Genomic DNA, 17,550 nt, shown 5'->3' with positions numbered 1-17,550 from the left:
CAAAATTGAATTCTATAATTAAATCTTGCTAGCTTTTTAAAACCTAATTATAAACAAACTTTTAATGTCTCAAAGTAAAACAAAATTACACGGCTAAAGGCTAAACAAAGAATAATAGAACTTTGTTGCCGGTTAACAAAATCCAAAACTTAAAAGGTCAAAAGGTGTCAAAATTAAAACTTTATCGGGTATAAAGTATAAACAATATTTCGGATTTTCGGTCCGGATTCGTTCACGCGCCAAGATGCTTGTATCACGTACCAGAATTTTCAATTTCCCGGTTTCATTGGGGAATTTCATCAAACACCTTGACCGCACTTCGTATTTCAAACCAACGGCTATAACCAAAAGAAGTACAACTACAAAATCTTCAATCCTCAACGCCTCTCATTTCGAAACCCTAAATTCTTTACAAAAGCAGCAAGTCCGCCTCTACGTCGATACTCTTCTCGAATGGAACCAGGTTTTTGTTCTCACTTATTATATATATGTGAAATATAAATTTCTCTTATTTTATGTATTTGGATTGTAAGTGAATGCTTATGATTTGTAGAAAATGAATCTGACTGCGGTTACTGAACCGAACGATGTGATGGATAGACACATTGAGGATTCGCTTGCGATTATACCTCCAATTCGCAACACATATATTACACATTGTGAATCTTCGTGTGATAATGTTAATTTAGTAGACGTAGGAAGTGGCGCTGGACTTCCTGGATTGATATTAGCCATTGCTTGCCCTGGTAAATGTGCTCTCGTGTCTTGTTTATTTCGGACGAGTAGTTTTGAGTTTTGAATCATGGAACAAGCTTTTGTTGATGTAGGTTGGAAAGTGACGCTTCTGGAGTCGTTAAACAAGCGATGTGTTTTCTTAGAGCATGTGGTTGGGTTGATTGGTTTGTCTAATGTGACGATTGTTAGAGGAAGAGCAGAGGTATGCCTTTTGCCAAATCCTTACACCATATATGTTCTCTTTAGGTTTAGTCACATGATTAGTTATTACTTTATATATGTGTTTTTTCTTTTTTTTTTCGTAACTTGTGTTAGCTATGAGACATGTTTAATAATCATACAACAGCAATGCACATAGAAGTATAAAACAGACGAACATATGTTATATTTCTTGTGGTTTCCTCTCCCAGAGGAAATGCGTAATATTTTAAGTGTTGTTATAGGGCAGGAGGTAGGACAAAATGCAGAATTTCGAGAGGTCTTTGATGTTACAGTGGCACGAGCTGTTGCAGAAATGAGGATATTAGGTACATTCCACTTTACAGGGAGTTTACAATGATCTGGTACTTGTGCCTCTGTTTGAACTTTCTTTTTGTTTTTCCAAACTAGCTGAGTACTGTCTTCCTCTTGTTCGTGTTGGTGGCTTGTTTGTTGCTGCGAAAGGTCATGATCCTGAGGTACATGCTTGTTTTTTATTTTGATGTACTTATCTGTTTTTCTCCTGTTATGCTTAGTTACGGTTTTAAATTTTTTAGGAAGTTATCGAGTCTGTTCCTCGCAACATATATATTATTGATTGTGCTGCTTCAGCAAAAGATCATATTGTTTTATGGTGGATAATGGAAACTTCTATTTTATCCGATGTTAAACTTATGAACAGAATATATTGAAAACTCGATAGAAACATAGAATGATACCATCAATTTGGAATCTGGATTAGTTGATGATGAATGACTTTCCTGCTATAGAATTTTCTTTTCTAAGCCAAATATAAGTACCGGGAATATGCAGCTATGTAGGTTTCCCCATGAATATGATTAGAGATTTTCAGTCTCAGATTCAGTCCATAACGTATATGTAATTTCTCTAAAGATCTTTCCCGTATTCAGTATAATGCTCCATGCAAGTGCTAGTTCATTAAGCTGCCTGGAGATTACAAAAGTGATAGTTGTTGTACTTGAACAGTTGAACTTGTTAGCTGTACTGCCTGGAGATTACAAAAGTGATAGTTGTGGTACTTGAACTTGTTAGTTGTAACTTTATGTTACCGTATATGATACATAACTAACTTAATAGTGTATGATATGAATTTCTTTAAGTCGGTGTGTAGGTGATGAAATTTATTATTTTTTAATATTTCAAATGGACGGGGTGAAAAGTTGTCCATTCTCTTGTCATAAATATGTATAGGATCATTTTTTTCCAAATATTCTTTCATCTTTTGGTTCTCCGTGAAAATGATCTGTTTTGCTTAATAATGTCAGGAAGAAGTCAAAAGAGCCAAGAGAGCAATTAGTTTGATGGGCGCTTCCTTGTTACAAACATGCTATGGTATTTACATATTGATTACTCATAATAAACTTATAGTAACCTGAAATAAGTTAATCTCTTATGATATATTACACTGGGCATTTGTCACTAAGGTTGTTGATGACCTTAATTAAGGCTATCCCCTCCATGATAGCACATGATGAAACTGTCACAATGTTTCTCACTTTAAGTTCATCAGCTATCTCACTATTCAAATTATAGCTAGGTAGGACAATTTTTGAATATTTTGTGTGCTCTCTAGCCGGTTTCATGTGTCACTATGGGGCACTGATATCTTTTAGTTCATGCCTGCAATCCATGTGTCTCATGTTGTAAAGCTACTTAGTCAATCATGACAGTTTAGAATTTAAACATTAAATTACAATTACTGGAAGCTCACCAACTAGAGGAGAATGATTGTTCTATAGAAAAGTTTGATAGACATTTAGTAATTTGTATTTTACTGTAATAAAAGCTCCAATTTCGTTCTAAATGACAAGATCCCTTGACATTTAAATCTTTAATCTTTACTCGGTAATATTAGGTGGTACCTTGTTCATTACGATTCGAGGTTGTTATTCCTAGATAGAGTTGAGAAATTTCAATTACAATCTGCAATCATATATCCATGGCATCAATTTCGTTCTAAATGACAAGATCCCTTGACATTTAAATCTTTAATCTTTACTCGGTAATATTAGGTGGTACCTTGTTCATTACGATTCGAGGTTGTTATTCCTAGATAGAGTTGAGAAATTTCAATTACAATCTGCAATCATATATCCATGGCATCAATGCAAGTTTTGTATTAAATGACATTCTTTATTCTTGTATTACTCCAGTGAATTCACACAGCCCATTTGGACAAAGAACTGCAATCATATGTTTGAAAGATGGCCCCACCCCCAAGAAGTATCCGCGCGATCCAGGTACACCTGCAAAGTCACCACTGTAGATAACTCGAATGGTCACTGATCCTGCTTGCTCTTTTCCTTTACATTCTTTTATTGTTTCAAATTGTAGTGGTGATTATTTTGTAATATTTACTCTAACATTGCAATGAAATGGTTTTTAAAACAACTAGAGTGAATCATACACATATCTGCATTGTTAAAAGAAGTTTTGGCCTTGTAGGAAGTTTTGTAAGTAGTTTCAGAAAAGGAATCACCATGTCCTCCATAAATGTGATGCATGATACAGGAGCAAAAGGAAATCCATCCCTTATCTTTAGTCAATATAGGAAGAAGCTATTCAGTTTCAAATTTTTTTTCTAACATTACTGCTTTATGGCAGTGCTTATGATAACACCAAAAAGAAGACATTAAAAGTATCCCTCATTAACATTTGGTGAACTGCCTTCTATGATTCCATCTATTTAATCTGGGTGTATACTATAGTTACTGTTACCAAATATGGTCCGTGTGGCATAGTGCACTAATCTAGGTTTTATGATTTAACTGCATCACAAGTAGTTGCCTACAGGCTCTACACCTTTATTGTATCAATGTTATTTAATGTACTATCTGAATTAGTTGTATGACTTACATCAAACTGTTGTTAGCTTAGCTTTTACTCTAGTCACTTCCATACTATTATATATTTATATGCAAGCACAAGTTTCTTTTATTTCTCTTTCTTTCTGAAAACCCACACATACAATGTCTTCAAGACCTTATGGAGGAAACCACCCTTGAGTATATATCAAGTGAAGTCCCAAACATGCTAAAACTGACGGGTAATGTTATCCCAATCTTATCTCTCTCCTTTCGGAAACAGGAGAGAGTGAGTAAAAACAAGAAAGACATGACTTCCAATATCACGCCATACAATACAAAAGTAGTTATAAAACAAAGAAGACCTCTACCCGTCTAACTTAAAGGGATACAAATCTGCCAAACTTTAATTTCTGAATCAAGCCCGCCACTGTAGACTAGATAAGAGGCTGATGTATCAGATGGATGACTTTGATCTGTTTCAGATATCAAGCACTTAACTGGACCTCTGTGGCCTTCCAACACAGCCAAGCAAAAGTAACATTTATCTATTCCTCTCCAAATTCTAATAGTTTCATCTGCAGAGCCACTACACAACAGATCTGAGACAACACTCAAACACATTATGGACTTAGCATGCCCCCTGAGGGTATCTATTTCCACCATGTTATCCTCATCACTCTTCTCCCAAACCATGATGCATCTATCACTCGCACCAGAGTACAAAAAATTTTCATTGGTGCTTAGTGCCAATGCGTTGATTCCAGATTTGTGTTTTTTTAGCGTAGTAACCAGAGAATGGTTCTCTCCTGTTGATTTCCTCCAATATTTTATTTTCTTGTCAGTGGATCCAGTATAAACATCTCCATTGCTTGATACTGCAAGTGCATTTATGGCATCATCATGTGCATTGGCTACTGACTCAAGGCATTTGAAATCGGTTGTCCGCCAAATCTTTAGGGTTCTATCCCATGAGACTGAGTAAAGGAGCAAGTTGTCTCTGGACATGGCTAATGCTGACACAGTATCATCGTGATGGACCCACGTTGACTTCTTGTGGCGTGATACCTGTACATGGTTCTTTGGTATTAGAAGCTTAAGAGTTCGATCACTAAATGTTGGGAGTGTGGCTAACTGTATTAACTTATGCTGATGCGTCTCGTTTTCATTGACTTTCCATACACGGATTTTGTGATCTTGATGAGCACTGAATATCTTGTCTACAGAAGACACTAGTGACTTTACTGCACCTTTTCCTGTGATTGTCATGCCATCACTTACATTTTCGTGATCAAATTCTGACCTTAATCTATCGCGCTTCCACATCTGAATTTCTTTGTTGGAAGAGCCGATGTATAGTGACTTCCCATTAATGACCAGAGAAGAGATGTAGGAGTTGTTTCCTTGGATAGTAGATATGCATCGATGTGTAGCAGGTAGGTAGCGATCTGGATTTTGTGATGTGATTGCGGCAGTTGATGGAAGGCTTGACTGGGTGTAGAGGAAGTTTGAGTCTTGGTGAAGGTAGTAAGAACATTGGAACTTTGATTCATCTTGTGAGTTGGAAGTTTGAAGATGTGACATTTTAGTGTAGTGGAAGGAACATGCAGGAAATGAGTTTGATACGTGAGGCGTTTATAGGAGATTACCAACCTTTAGAGTTCTTTGGAAAAAACTGTTCCCCAGGCTATACGGTATCTAACTGAAAAAAATCAACCCAACTTATTAACGTATGTAGCACCAATGGGCCAGGATGAACTTTAAAATTAGTGGGATGATCATCATCCACTTAATTACTTAATATCTCTTTAGGTTTTGTTAAAATTGACTATATTATTGTAGCCTATCTGACCCTTTTCCTTTGAAAAAGGGCAGTCATGTCTTTGATCTTTTAGCCTTCTCAGCCATTGAAGCCAATTGCTGTGCTAGTGTGCTGTTTGATAATGCTATCATATGGATACTTATTGTGTATAGTTTTATGCTAGAGGTGGAAACTTTTACTTATGAATGAGCCTCTTCAGATTGTGATTTTACCTATAGTGGTCAAACAGTGAAAATAAAAAGGTTAAAGGAAACGGTCCAAATGGGTCAAAAGTAACCGAAACTGTTTTGGCTGTAATCTGCCTATTGAAAGAAAGGAAATTAGAAGCGAGAAACATAACCCCTAGCATGGTGCATACATTTAGAGTAATATACTCTTATACAGCAATTTATTATTTCTAAGTTGTTCGATAATTTTGTAGGGCAATAGTCATGTCGTATCTGCTTAAAGCATTATCACCATACTTTTGATCTCCAACAATTAAATTATTCAAGTTAGGAGGAAGTCTGTAACTATGATGGTACATGAAGTACCAATAGGAACCCTGTCTTTTAAACCTAAATGGGAACATTGCCTTTATGCCATCCCTAAAAGAGATCCAAAAGGAGAATTCTAAACTGTGTTCATTTTAAAAAACTAAAAGCATGACTACAGCCTAATTAACTTGGTCTTTATACCTAACTCTGTTATGATATCCTATAACCTTTTTTCCTGGTTCATTGTTGGTCCCATGTTATATGCTACTTTGTATACCCTGGCTTGCACCCTAATGCTTGTACAGACATTTTATGGTGCCCTCATTATGCCATCAATGGTACACTAAAATATACCAAAAAAATATAAAGTATCTTTTCTACTGTGGTCAGCACCATCAATATTTAGCAGCCAATTATCTTCTTACATGCAGATTGTTTCCTTCCAAATTACTGGAAGATTGTCTTGCTTTTGTATAATCTATATTATATAACCAAATTCCATCTTTTTGTGTATGCTTTGAGTAAAGCATTTTAGATGTTTGCCGGCCTATGAAACTATGCACATATTATGTGTTTTTGGTGCTTCTGTTCCTATAAAGAGGCACTATTCCCTTAATGATGTTGTCATAAGAATGGCTTCTTAGTCACTACTTTAGAACTGAAAAGAAACACTACTTTAGAATGGGTTTTACTGTGTAGTGAGGTTTAGGGTGCTGCTCTCCCCTGCCTTCTCCAAGGCATATGTTTCACACATATTTCAGTTCTCCCACAAAACGAGCTAGTCTTGAGTTCAATTTAAAAACATTAAGCTAATCCCCAACTCAATGCTAAGCCCAACAAAGCTTTATTATGCAAGATCGTGAGGAGATTTGAGCTCGATTCAAAAGCTCAAAAGAAATCACTAGTATGAAGCTCCATTTAAAGTTTTATTTAAACTTGACCTTGAATAACTCGATAGAAACTCAACCCTCTAGCAGCCATGATTACATTTATAAATTAGCATTTTACATTATTTTTATGGCTCAATGAACTTGATAAGAATTCGAGCCAAGTCAATATATGGTCGACTTCATGTCGTTATATGTTCTTTTTTTTCTTTTGTTATTGTGCCTGAACTTAATTAAGTTCAGATTGAACAAGCTCAGACAACCCAATGAACCCTCCGCAAAACGAGCTAAGCTTGAGCATGTATACTTATTTGGTGCAAATACGGCTTCTTGTTACTGTAAAAAATATTGCAGCGCTGCACAAGATTCTTAATATGTCTTGTTTTTAGTTCTCTCCGTCAATTTAGTATGCAATAACATAAAATGTGGAGATAATGATTCGTTTTCGATGAGTTTCCAGCTACGAGATACTGAATGCATAAATCAGTTAACTGCTCTTACTAATGTTTAGCTGTCTTTTCGTTTGTCTTCCTTACCCCTTTTGCAGTGGGTTGGGGATATATCAAAAAGTACGGTAGGCAAAAAGAATGATTTGTGCTAAATTCTAGTTACTTTCTGTACTAGGCTGGACAGCCAGTGGTGGTGTTAGTAGATTGATCACCAAGCCATCCATCAATGACATTATGGCGCAGCAAAATTGTGGCCACTGGGGCCAGGAAGATTGGTGAAAAGTGGTGTTAGTGGTGCTTTCTATATCTGGAGGCACAATTAGGTGGTCCAAGTAGGATTGTTGATTACTTTGTTTACCCAACACTAAAAAGCAAAGAATTTTTTAGGACAGCAATATGGCCTACTAATAGGGTGTTAACAATCTTTAATCTTTAGTTCTTTATTAACCACTTTTCTCCATTTAATATAAAGTAGCCTCAATGATTTAGTCATGTGAGATTCCCACAGCAACTGATCTGGAGTCTAGACTAGCTGCAGCAACAGTACGTATAAGTATTTCTCAATCAGCTACGCTGGTCAATTGCTTGTGATCAGTTAGTCGAGGGGAGTTATATACAGTATGAATTTTGACTTGGTAGCAAACTAGCAATTCAGCAGCAGCAACCTGTGGATGGTGTGATGGTGGTGGCAGGTGAGTTGTTTAAGCAGCTAATGCTTACTGCTTCGACATGAATGCCGCTCAATTTAGCCATGGAGAATATGTAAAGCTTGGTTTATTTGAACTTGAAGTATGATGCAAGAAATCAACCGACCAGGTAACTATGTAAACTTTTTTTTTTTTAACACGGAACTATGTAAAGCTTGGTCATGTGAACTTGAAGTATAAATCGTTCTCTTATATCGGGATAAATCTTGGCATGTTCGTTATATGGTTGTAATCTGTTGTATAAGCTATGTGAAACTGTGGGCCCCGAACCTACCAAGTATGTTCAAATGTTTTTATTCGTTGAGAATTTATGGTGGGAGTCTTTTTGAATCATGTGATCTATGTCATCATATTTTGGTGTTTGACTTGATGCTTTCTACTTCATTCATTGTAGGTGTTTTATTTGGATAGGATGCGGGCAATATCATGTGATACATACTATATATCTATATCCCCATACACGTAGCTTCCCTACAACTTCCCGTAAATGCAACCTTGAAGAACTGCTGGGGAACGATGCCATGCGACTACCACATATGGACATTATGGCATCTAATTCCTCGTAGTAAATACCATGGACCGATGTGCAGAAAAGAGATATGAAAAGCAGGGCACTTTCTATTGCCACACATCTACTGACCAACGATTATAGTGCATTTGTAATCCAATAAAGGTCAAAATAATAATGATAAGGCAGGTCAATCACTCACAAATTGCTGTCATTAATATCTTACTAAAGATATGCAATCGTAGCCCACAACTTGATGGTATGCAACTTTCCTATACCATAGCTCCATTACATTACATATCACGGTAATCATTTTTTAAAACTTGATTCTACATCCACGGGATGTCCAGGGGAATAGTTTATCTTACAAAGCTTGCAACCTCCGTGTTAAATGGCTCCCTACTAACCGAGACGCATAAAAATGTCAAAACTCAAAACTGATGGAAAAGTTGAAACATATCGTGGACTAAAATTCAATTCTCATTGTTTAAGGCCAACATACTTGCCATGAGCAGGTTCACAATACCCTACATTCTATAGACATAGGATCACACATTTGCTTATTGCATTAAATGTAACATTAGTAGTACTTCCTAGTTAGCTCAAGTGGTTGAACACTTGCCTTACAAGCAAGAGGTCTTGGGTTCAAGACTTGGGAAGTACATAGGAAGTCTTCCTATGAAGGCTTGGCTTGGGTATTGTGAACCTATGTTACAATACTCAGGTTCAAGTCTGAGGGGGCAGGGTTTACCCCTATTGATCGTCTTGCCTTCGGACGGATTAGTAGGGGGTTTTCCCCCCATCGGGTACTTGAAATAGACATTTCTACTTCAAGGGAGCTCTCTAGCGCGGACCCGGTTAAGACAACGTATGCTAGACCTCCCGCTGTCGAATCGCGACACAAAGTTCTCAAGCGAAATTCACCTTTAAAAAAAAAAATATGTAACATTAGTATATAACTATGTATTAGTTATTCGAGAACTATCTTTTGCATTCTGATAATTATTATGCTCTTTTGATTATGGGATCTGTACATACAATAGCCAAATGAAACTGTGTAGCAACCTCTATTAGTTACTATAAATTTTACAACGTGTGACACTTAAAAGCCATATCTATTCATATTTTAGATTTATTGCTAAACAATCCATCCAATTGTAAGTGAACCTTTATCATAATCTATATGATGTTGTTTTATGGGAAGACATAAAAGTTGAACTAATGAAATCAATTATCATCCAAACTTCGATGTATATTGTATGAGTTTTAAGCCATAATTTATTAAATAAGTAGTGAATCTGGCATTAACTTTGATTAAGAAAGTTGATGAACACCATTTCTTTTAAATCAAAATTCATGATTCAATGACTATTATCCAAAAAGTTTCAAAAATCATTGATATAACACAAAACCTAATAAGTACTTAAAGTTTTTATAATAAAATAGAAATTAAATTTTACTATTATTTTTTTTTATCAAAAAGGTTTAAATTAGATATCTATGTTAACACAAACAGTTTAGATACCTTATTACTTTTTTCAATAAAGAATTGTCTACGGCTTTATTTCTATCTAGGAAAAAAGACGGTTTGCAAGTTTTATTTAAATGGTGTAGGATGAAAATCACACATTAGACTTTTATCTCTAAGGTCAAAATGTTTACTATTAGTTTATAAAAACACTCCCATTTTATCCCTCTTTTCTTTGATATTTTATAAATAATATTGTAAAAACAGTTGTAAAAATTTGAAGTTAATTCTTGAAAAGGAAGTGTTAAAAAAAATATATATATATTTGATTTTGGAATTTCTGGGCGACTCTGGAATGTTCCACATTCTTGGGGAGCTTCCACACACCACCAAGCTTTTCTTTGTTTAATCATCAATTACTCGTACTTATTTCTATCTCTTTCTCTCTCACACACACGCACCGCTACTTGAACAATCTGATATATCGACTGCAAATAATAATTCAATTGTGAAAGGAAGAGAAGAAGAAATTGAAATGGGAGTTGATTATTATAAGATATTGGAAGTTGATAAGAATGCTAAAGATGATGATTTGAAGAAAGCTTACAGGAAGCTTGCTATGAAATGGCATCCTGATAAAAACCCCAATAACAAAACCAATGCTGAAGCCAAATTCAAACAGATTTCTGAAGCTTATGATGTATGTATCCCCGGCCCCTTCCTATCTCTCTCTCTCTCTATATATATATATATATATATATAATACTCTTTTATTACTCATGATTAATCCAATACTCTTTATAGTTAATTTATTGTTTGTGTCAATGAGTTTTAGCTCTATTGGCATGATGGGTTTTCTTAAAGTACCTGTCTGCAGGTAAATTAGCATCCAATGTTCAGTAACAAAATATATTTAAAGAGTAATAATGCTAAGTTTAACAAATTGATGAAGCGAAAGAACATAGCTTTATATGTGATTGGTACACCTAAGTTGCCGGATCATTTTGTAAAGCTGTACGTGTTTGTAATTTGTTTGTTTGTGATTCTAGCGTCGCTTATTTTTTAAACGGATAGTTATATCTAAATAAAAATAATATACTAGTGTTTGGATGATCCTGCTGAAGTTATAATTAATGTTTCAGGTTTTGAGTGATCCTCAAAAGAGAGCAATATATGATCAGTACGGTGAAGAAGGGCTGAAAGGACAAGTGCCACCGCCGGATGCTGCGGGTGGTCCTGGCGGCGGTGCCACCTACTTTTCAACTGGTGGAGGCACACCCTTCACATTTAATCCGAGAAGCGCGGATGATATATTTGCAGAGTTTTTCGGGTTTAGGGGTGGTGCTGGTAGTGGACCAGGAGATGGCATGAGGGGGACAAGGTTTTCGAGTAGTATGTTTGGTGATAATATGGGTGGGTTTGATAGTATTTTCAGCTCGTTTGGTGGTGGCGGCAGTGGTGCTGGAGTTGGATCGGGTACCAGGAAAGCTGCCCCAATTGAGAGGAGCCTTCCTTGTACCCTTGAAGAGCTTTATAAGGGTACTACAAAGAGAATGAAGATATCAAGAGACATTGCTGACATTAGTGGGTAAGTTAGTTTGTTTTCTTCCAGCTCAGCATCAAAGGCTACTCTTTCATTTGTTGCAAAAAATCTTTCTGTTCTGACTTGTGTTTATTTATTTGTTATGACTGAGTGCAGCAAGACAATGACAGTGGAGGAGATATTAAACATTAACGTAAAACCTGGATGGAAGAAAGGCACCAAAATCACCTTCCCAGAGAAAGGAAACGAGCAACCAAACATGATACCCGCAGATCTGATATTCGTCATCGATGAAAAACCGCATACCACTTTTACTCGTGATGGCAATGATCTGGTTGTAACACGGCGGATAACTTTGGCTGAGGCGTTGACTGGTTGCACTGTCCAATTGACCACCCTTGACGGCAGGAACCTCACAATCCCGATAAATAATGTAATCCATCCTGATTATGAGGAAGTAGTCCCTAGAGAAGGGATGCCTATTTCAAAAGACCCGACTAAGAAAGGGAATCTCAGGATCAAATTCAACATCAAGTTCCCTTCGAGATTGAACGCTTCTCAAAAGAGCATGATTAAAGAACTGCTTAACGGTTAGATGATCTGATGATGTATGCAAAATGCAATAATGGGTTCTTCCTTATAAGTTTTAGAGTTCGATTCAAAATTTACATACATTGTAACAAATAAAGTATACTTGAGATTAATCTAGTGTGGTGGTTGTACCATGTAAAGTGACTCACTTGCACCATCTCTTCTCTTATGGGAATTTTCTTGATTACAATTAACACCGTGATCAACTGCTAAATACATGTGTAATACATCCCATCTAATTTCCTACTCTCATCACGTCTACATAAAAACACAATCTAGCCCCGATCTCTGGGGCCTTCCTTATATTGCTTGCAACATACATACATTCAGCACACTTTTAGGCTAGTTCGTTAATTACTATACACAGATGAAGAAAAATCTGTTTCGTCATCTGGGTTTTTTGCAATTGTCCCTCCACGATCTATATCCCGGTTTTTGTCAGTCTCATCATTTGAACTCTTGAACATCTACACCAACTTGTTCATTTTTATCTTCATCGTTATCATCCTCTACTTCTGCTTCATCATCATCCTCTTCCCTTTCTAAGCCATATTGCCCAATGTACTCTTGAGATGGTCTGCCATCGTATACATTCCTATACCCAGGATCCACCAGCATATCATCATATTCATCAACCATGTTAGTCATTTGCAACCTCATTCTGAACTAGTATTTCCGTTGACATGAAGGTCTGAAATTTCTTCAGAATTCCATTCATGGAACCCAACAACTGGACTTTCCTCGTATAGAAAGTACCTATCATTATCATTATCATTATCATTTGGCTGTCCTAACTGTCTTCTGCTGATTTGTTACGAAGCCCCATTGAGCATATTTACGCCCTCTCCGACTGCCAGCAAGACCCCGTCTTTTCCAGGTACTGTCACGGTAAGATGTTTGAAAAATTATTATATTTTAGAATATATTAGACAAAATGTGACCACAAAGCACATTTGCAGAAAACCAAGAGATGTGTTGTGTAATGGAAGTAAAGGTCTTTCAAATGAAGGGGTAGTTTAGTCTTTTGGTATTGAGAGTGTTCAAACATAACAAAGAGTTGTGTAATGCAGAATCTGTCTATACAAACATCAAAATATATAAAAGCTTGTTCTAAATGACAAGATCCCTTGACATATAGAGATTTAATCTTTACTCTGTAATATTAGGTGGTACCTTGTTCATTGCAATTTGAGATTATTATTCCTAGATAGAGTTGAGAAATTTTAGTTACAAACTGCAGTCATATCCATGGCATCAATGTAAGTTTTGTATTAAATGACATTCCTTATTCTTGTATTACTCTCTACAGTGTATTCACACAGTCCATTTGGACAAAGAACTGCAATCATATGTTTGAAAGATGGCCCCACCCCTAAGAAGTGTCCGCGACTGATCCAGGTACACTTGCAAAGTCACCACTGTAGATAACTCAAATGGTCACTGATCCTGCTTGCTCTTTTCCTTATTCCTTTGTTGTTTTAAAGTTTAAGCTGTATTGGTAATTAGCGTGAACCATACACATTTCTGCATTCTTAAATGAAGTTTGGCCTTGTAGGAAGTTTTGAAAGTATTTTCAGAAAGGAATCATCATGTTCTCCATATATGTGATGCATGATACAGGATCAAAAGTAAATCCATACTTTCTTTTTAGTCAATATAGGAAGAAGCTATTCAGTTCAAAAAAAACTTTCCAACATTACTGCTTTATTGCAGTGCTTATGAGAACACCAAAAAGATGCCATTTAAAGTATTTCTCATCAACATTTGGTAAACTGCCTTCTTGATCAATTTGGGTGTATACTATAGTTTCCGTTACCTAAAATATGGCCTCCGTGTGACATAGTGCGCTAAGCTAAGCTTTATGAGTTAGAGACCGCATCACAAGTAATTGCCCTCAGGCTTTGCACCTTATTGTATCAACGTAACAATGTTATTTGATGTACTTTCTGTTTTACTTGTATGACTTGCATCAAAATGCTTTTTGGTTAGCTTTTACTCTAGTCATTTCCATACCATTAAGTTCTGGTTTTACAACTTATATATGCAAGCACAAGTTTCTTTTATTTCTTTTTCTTTCTGAAATCCCACACATACAATGTCTTCACTGACGAGTAATGTTATCCCAATCAGTTATCTCCCTCCTTTCGAAAACAAGAGAGTGAGTAAAAACAAGAAAGACATGACTTCCAATATGACGCCATACAATGCAAAATTAAATTTTAAAGCAAAGAAGACCTCTAGTAGTTTAACATAAAGGGATACAAATCTGCCAAACTTTAATGTCAGAATCAAGCCCGCCACTGTAGATAAGATAACAGGCTGATGTATCAGATGAACGCCTATGATCCGTTTCAGATGTCAAACACTTAACTGGACCTCTGTGGCCCTCCAATACAGCCAAACAAAAGTAACATTTCTCAAATCCTCTCCAAATTCTTATAGTTTCATCTGCAGAACCACTACACAACAGATCTGAGACAACACTCAAACACATTATGGACTTACCATGCCCTCTGAGAATACCTACTGCCACCATGTTATCCTCATCACTCTTCTCCCAAACCATGACGCACCTATCACTCGCACCAGAGTACAAAAAATTCTCATTGGTGCTTAGTGCCAATGCGTTGATTCCAGATTTGTGTTTATTTATCATAGTAACCAGAGAGTGATTCTCTCCTTCTGGTGATTTCCTCCACAGTTTTATTTTCTTGTCGGTGGATCCAGTATAAACATCCCCATTGCTTGATACTGCAAGTGCATTTATGGCATCATCATGTGCGTTGGCTACTGACTCTAGGCATTTGAAGTCGGTTGTCCGCCAAATCTTTAGTGTTCTATCCCATGAGACTGAGTAAAGGAGCAAGTTGTCCTTGGACACGGCTAATGCTGACACAGTATCATTGTGATGGACCCACGTGGACTTCTGATGGCGTGATACCTGTACATGGTTCTTTGGTATTAGAAGCTTAAGAGTCCGATCACTAAATGTTGGGAGCGTGGCTAACTGTATTAACTTATGCTGATGCGTCTCGTTTTCATTGACTTTCCATACACGGATTTTGTGGTCTTGATGGGCACTGAATATCCTATCAGCAGAAGACACTAGTGACTTTACAGCACCTTTTCCTGTGATTGTCATGCCATCGCTTACATTTTCATGATCAACTTCTGACCTTAATCTATCGCGCTTCCACATCTGAATTTCTTTGTTGGAAGAGCCTATGTATAGTGACTTTCCATTAATGACAAGAGAAGAGATGTAGGAGTTATTTCCTTGGATAGTAGAGATGCACTGATGTGTAGCAGGTAGGTAGTGATCTAGATTTTGTGATGTGATTGCCGCAGTTGATGGAAGGCTTGACTGGGTGTAGAGGAAGTTTGAGTCTTGGTGAAGGTAATAAGAACATTGGAACTTTGATTCATCTTGTGAGTTGGAAGTTTGAAGATGTGACATTTTAGTGTGGTGAAAGGAACATGCAGTAAATGAGTTTGATACGTGAGGCGTTTATAGGAAATTACCAACCTTAAGAGTTCATTTGTAAGTGGCTATATGGTATTTAACTTAAAAAGACCAACCCAACTTTTTAACGTATGTAGCACTGATGGGCCAGGATGGATTTTAAAATTAGTGGGATGATCATCATCCACTTAATTAGCTAATATCTCTTGAGGTTTCTGTTTAAGCTGACTGTATTATTGTAGCCTATCTGACCCTTTTCCTTTGAAAATGGGCAGTCATGTGTCTTTGATCTTTTAGCCTTCTCAGCCATTGAAGCCAATTCCTGTGCTGTTTGATGATGCTATCATATGGATACTTATTGTGTATAGTTTATGCTAGAGGAGACAAATTTTACTTATAAATGGGCCTATTCAGATTGTGATTTTACCTATAGTTGTCAAACAGTAAAATTAAAAAAGGTAGCTTAAAGGGAAATGGTCCAAATGGGTGAAAAGTAACCGAAACTGTATTTTGGCTGTAATCTGCCCATTGAAAGAAAGAAAGTTAGAACCGAGAAACATAACCCCTAGCATGGTGCATACTTTTAGAGTAATATACTGTGCAGCACTTTGTATTTTCTAAGTTGTTTGATAATTTTGTAGGGCAATGGTCATGTCTTTTCCACTCAAAGCAATATCACCAAACTTTTGATCTCCAACAATCTAATTATTCAAGTTAGGAGGAAGTCTGTAACTATGATGGTACATGAAGTACCAATCGGAACCCTGTCTTTTAAAAATCCAAATGGTAACTTAGTCTTTGTGCCATCCTTAAAAGAGATCCAAAAGCAGAATTTTAACCTGTTTTCATATTAAATCTTAAAAAGCATGACTTTAGTCTAATAAACCTGGTCTTTATGCCTAACTCTGTTATGATATGCTATTGCCTTTTTTCCTGGTTCATTCACTTCATTTCTAGACCCATGTTATATGCTACTTTGTATCCCCTGGCTTGCACCCTAATGCTTGGACAGATATTTTGTAGTGCCCCCATTGTACCATCAATGGAACACTAAAATATATCTAATTTAGAAAAATAAAGCATCTTTTCTATTGTGGGTAGCACTATCAGTATTCAGCAGCCAATTATCTGTTTACATGCAGATTGTTCCCTTCACAAATTAATGGCAGATTTTCTTGCTTTTGTACAATCTATATTATATAACCAAATTGCCATCTTTTTTTACATGCTTTGAGTAAAGTATTTTAGATATTTGTCGGCCTATGAAACATATTGTACAAGTGCACATGCAAAAATTATGTGTTTTTGGTGGTTCTGTATCTATAAAGAGACTCTATTTTATCCTTTAATGATATAGTCATAAGTAGGGATGAACATATGACCCGAAAACCCAAGACCCGGCCCAGGCCTGCTCGAACCTGACCTGAACCGACCCGCCCGATAGGGTAACGGATTCGATTTTGTTGCACTGCCAGGTTTGGTTTTGACCTGTGCTCATGCCTAGTCATAAGAATGGCTTCTTAGTCACTACTATAGAATTGAAAAGAAACATTGGCTCTTTCCTGGTATCAAATTCCTCAGGGGTTTTGTGCCGCTCTCCCCTCCCTTCTCCATGGCCTAAGTTTCACACATCTTTCACTTCACCCAAAAAACAAGCTAATTTTGAGCTCAACTTAAAAACATGCTAATCCCAAACTTAATTCAGTAGCCAACAAACCTTTATGATGCAAGCTCGAGGAAGAGAAAAGCTCAAAAGTAATCGCTAATAGTTTTAGTCAAACTTGAGCTCAAATAACTTGATAGAAACTCGACCCTCTAGCAGCCATGGTTACATTTATAAGTAGCAGCCATGGTTACATATATAAATTAGCATTTCAC

The 17,550-nt window shown here is 36.5% G+C and overlaps 4 protein-coding genes and 1 long non-coding RNA gene across 5 annotated transcripts; 3 read left to right on the top strand and 2 right to left on the bottom strand.

The window, feature by feature from the left end:
• Nucleotides 1-226: 226 nt before the first annotated feature.
• On the top strand, nucleotides 227-3,345 carry LOC122589509 (ribosomal RNA small subunit methyltransferase G). The gene is made up of 7 exons (XM_043761809.1): nucleotides 227-463; nucleotides 554-746; nucleotides 828-937; nucleotides 1,184-1,262; nucleotides 1,345-1,412; nucleotides 2,220-2,286; nucleotides 3,108-3,345. Exons 1-7 carry the CDS (start codon nucleotides 245-247, stop codon nucleotides 3,218-3,220), a joined length of 849 nt encoding a protein of 282 aa, XP_043617744.1. The 5' UTR covers nucleotides 227-244; the 3' UTR covers nucleotides 3,221-3,345.
• Nucleotides 3,346-4,133: 788 nt separating this feature from the next.
• Nucleotides 4,134-5,342, bottom strand: LOC122590139 (protein JINGUBANG-like). The gene is made up of 2 exons (XM_043762476.1): nucleotides 5,282-5,342; nucleotides 4,134-5,200 (listed from the first exon to the last, which is right to left on the bottom strand). Exons 1-2 carry the CDS (start codon nucleotides 5,340-5,342, stop codon nucleotides 4,134-4,136), a joined length of 1,128 nt encoding a protein of 375 aa, XP_043618411.1.
• Nucleotides 5,343-7,356: 2,014 nt separating this feature from the next.
• LOC122590172 lies at nucleotides 7,357-8,882 on the top strand. Its single transcript, XR_006322413.1, has 2 exons — nucleotides 7,357-8,208; nucleotides 8,494-8,882. It is a non-coding gene; the product is annotated as an uncharacterized LOC122590172 (long non-coding RNA).
• A 1,557-nt stretch (nucleotides 8,883-10,439) lies between these two features.
• On the top strand, nucleotides 10,440-12,403 carry LOC122588477 (dnaJ homolog subfamily B member 13-like). The gene is made up of 3 exons (XM_043760604.1): nucleotides 10,440-10,775; nucleotides 11,218-11,663; nucleotides 11,775-12,403. The coding sequence occupies exons 1-3, from the start codon at nucleotides 10,611-10,613 to the stop codon at nucleotides 12,211-12,213; spliced, it is 1,050 nt and encodes a 349-aa protein (XP_043616539.1). The 5' UTR covers nucleotides 10,440-10,610; the 3' UTR covers nucleotides 12,214-12,403.
• A 2,051-nt stretch (nucleotides 12,404-14,454) lies between these two features.
• LOC122588288 (protein JINGUBANG-like) lies at nucleotides 14,455-15,666 on the bottom strand. The gene is made up of 2 exons (XM_043760402.1): nucleotides 15,606-15,666; nucleotides 14,455-15,524 (listed from the first exon to the last, which is right to left on the bottom strand). Exons 1-2 carry the CDS (start codon nucleotides 15,664-15,666, stop codon nucleotides 14,455-14,457), a joined length of 1,131 nt encoding a protein of 376 aa, XP_043616337.1.
• Between the last annotated feature and the right edge of the window lie 1,884 nt (nucleotides 15,667-17,550).

The sequence above is a fragment of the Erigeron canadensis genome, chromosome 2 (assembly GCF_010389155.1).
Source record: "Erigeron canadensis isolate Cc75 chromosome 2, C_canadensis_v1, whole genome shotgun sequence".
Taxonomy (NCBI): Eukaryota; Viridiplantae; Streptophyta; class Magnoliopsida; order Asterales; family Asteraceae; genus Erigeron; species Erigeron canadensis.
The sequence above is the reverse complement of the archived record's forward strand: the minus strand, read 5'-3'. Positions and strand labels throughout refer to the sequence as shown.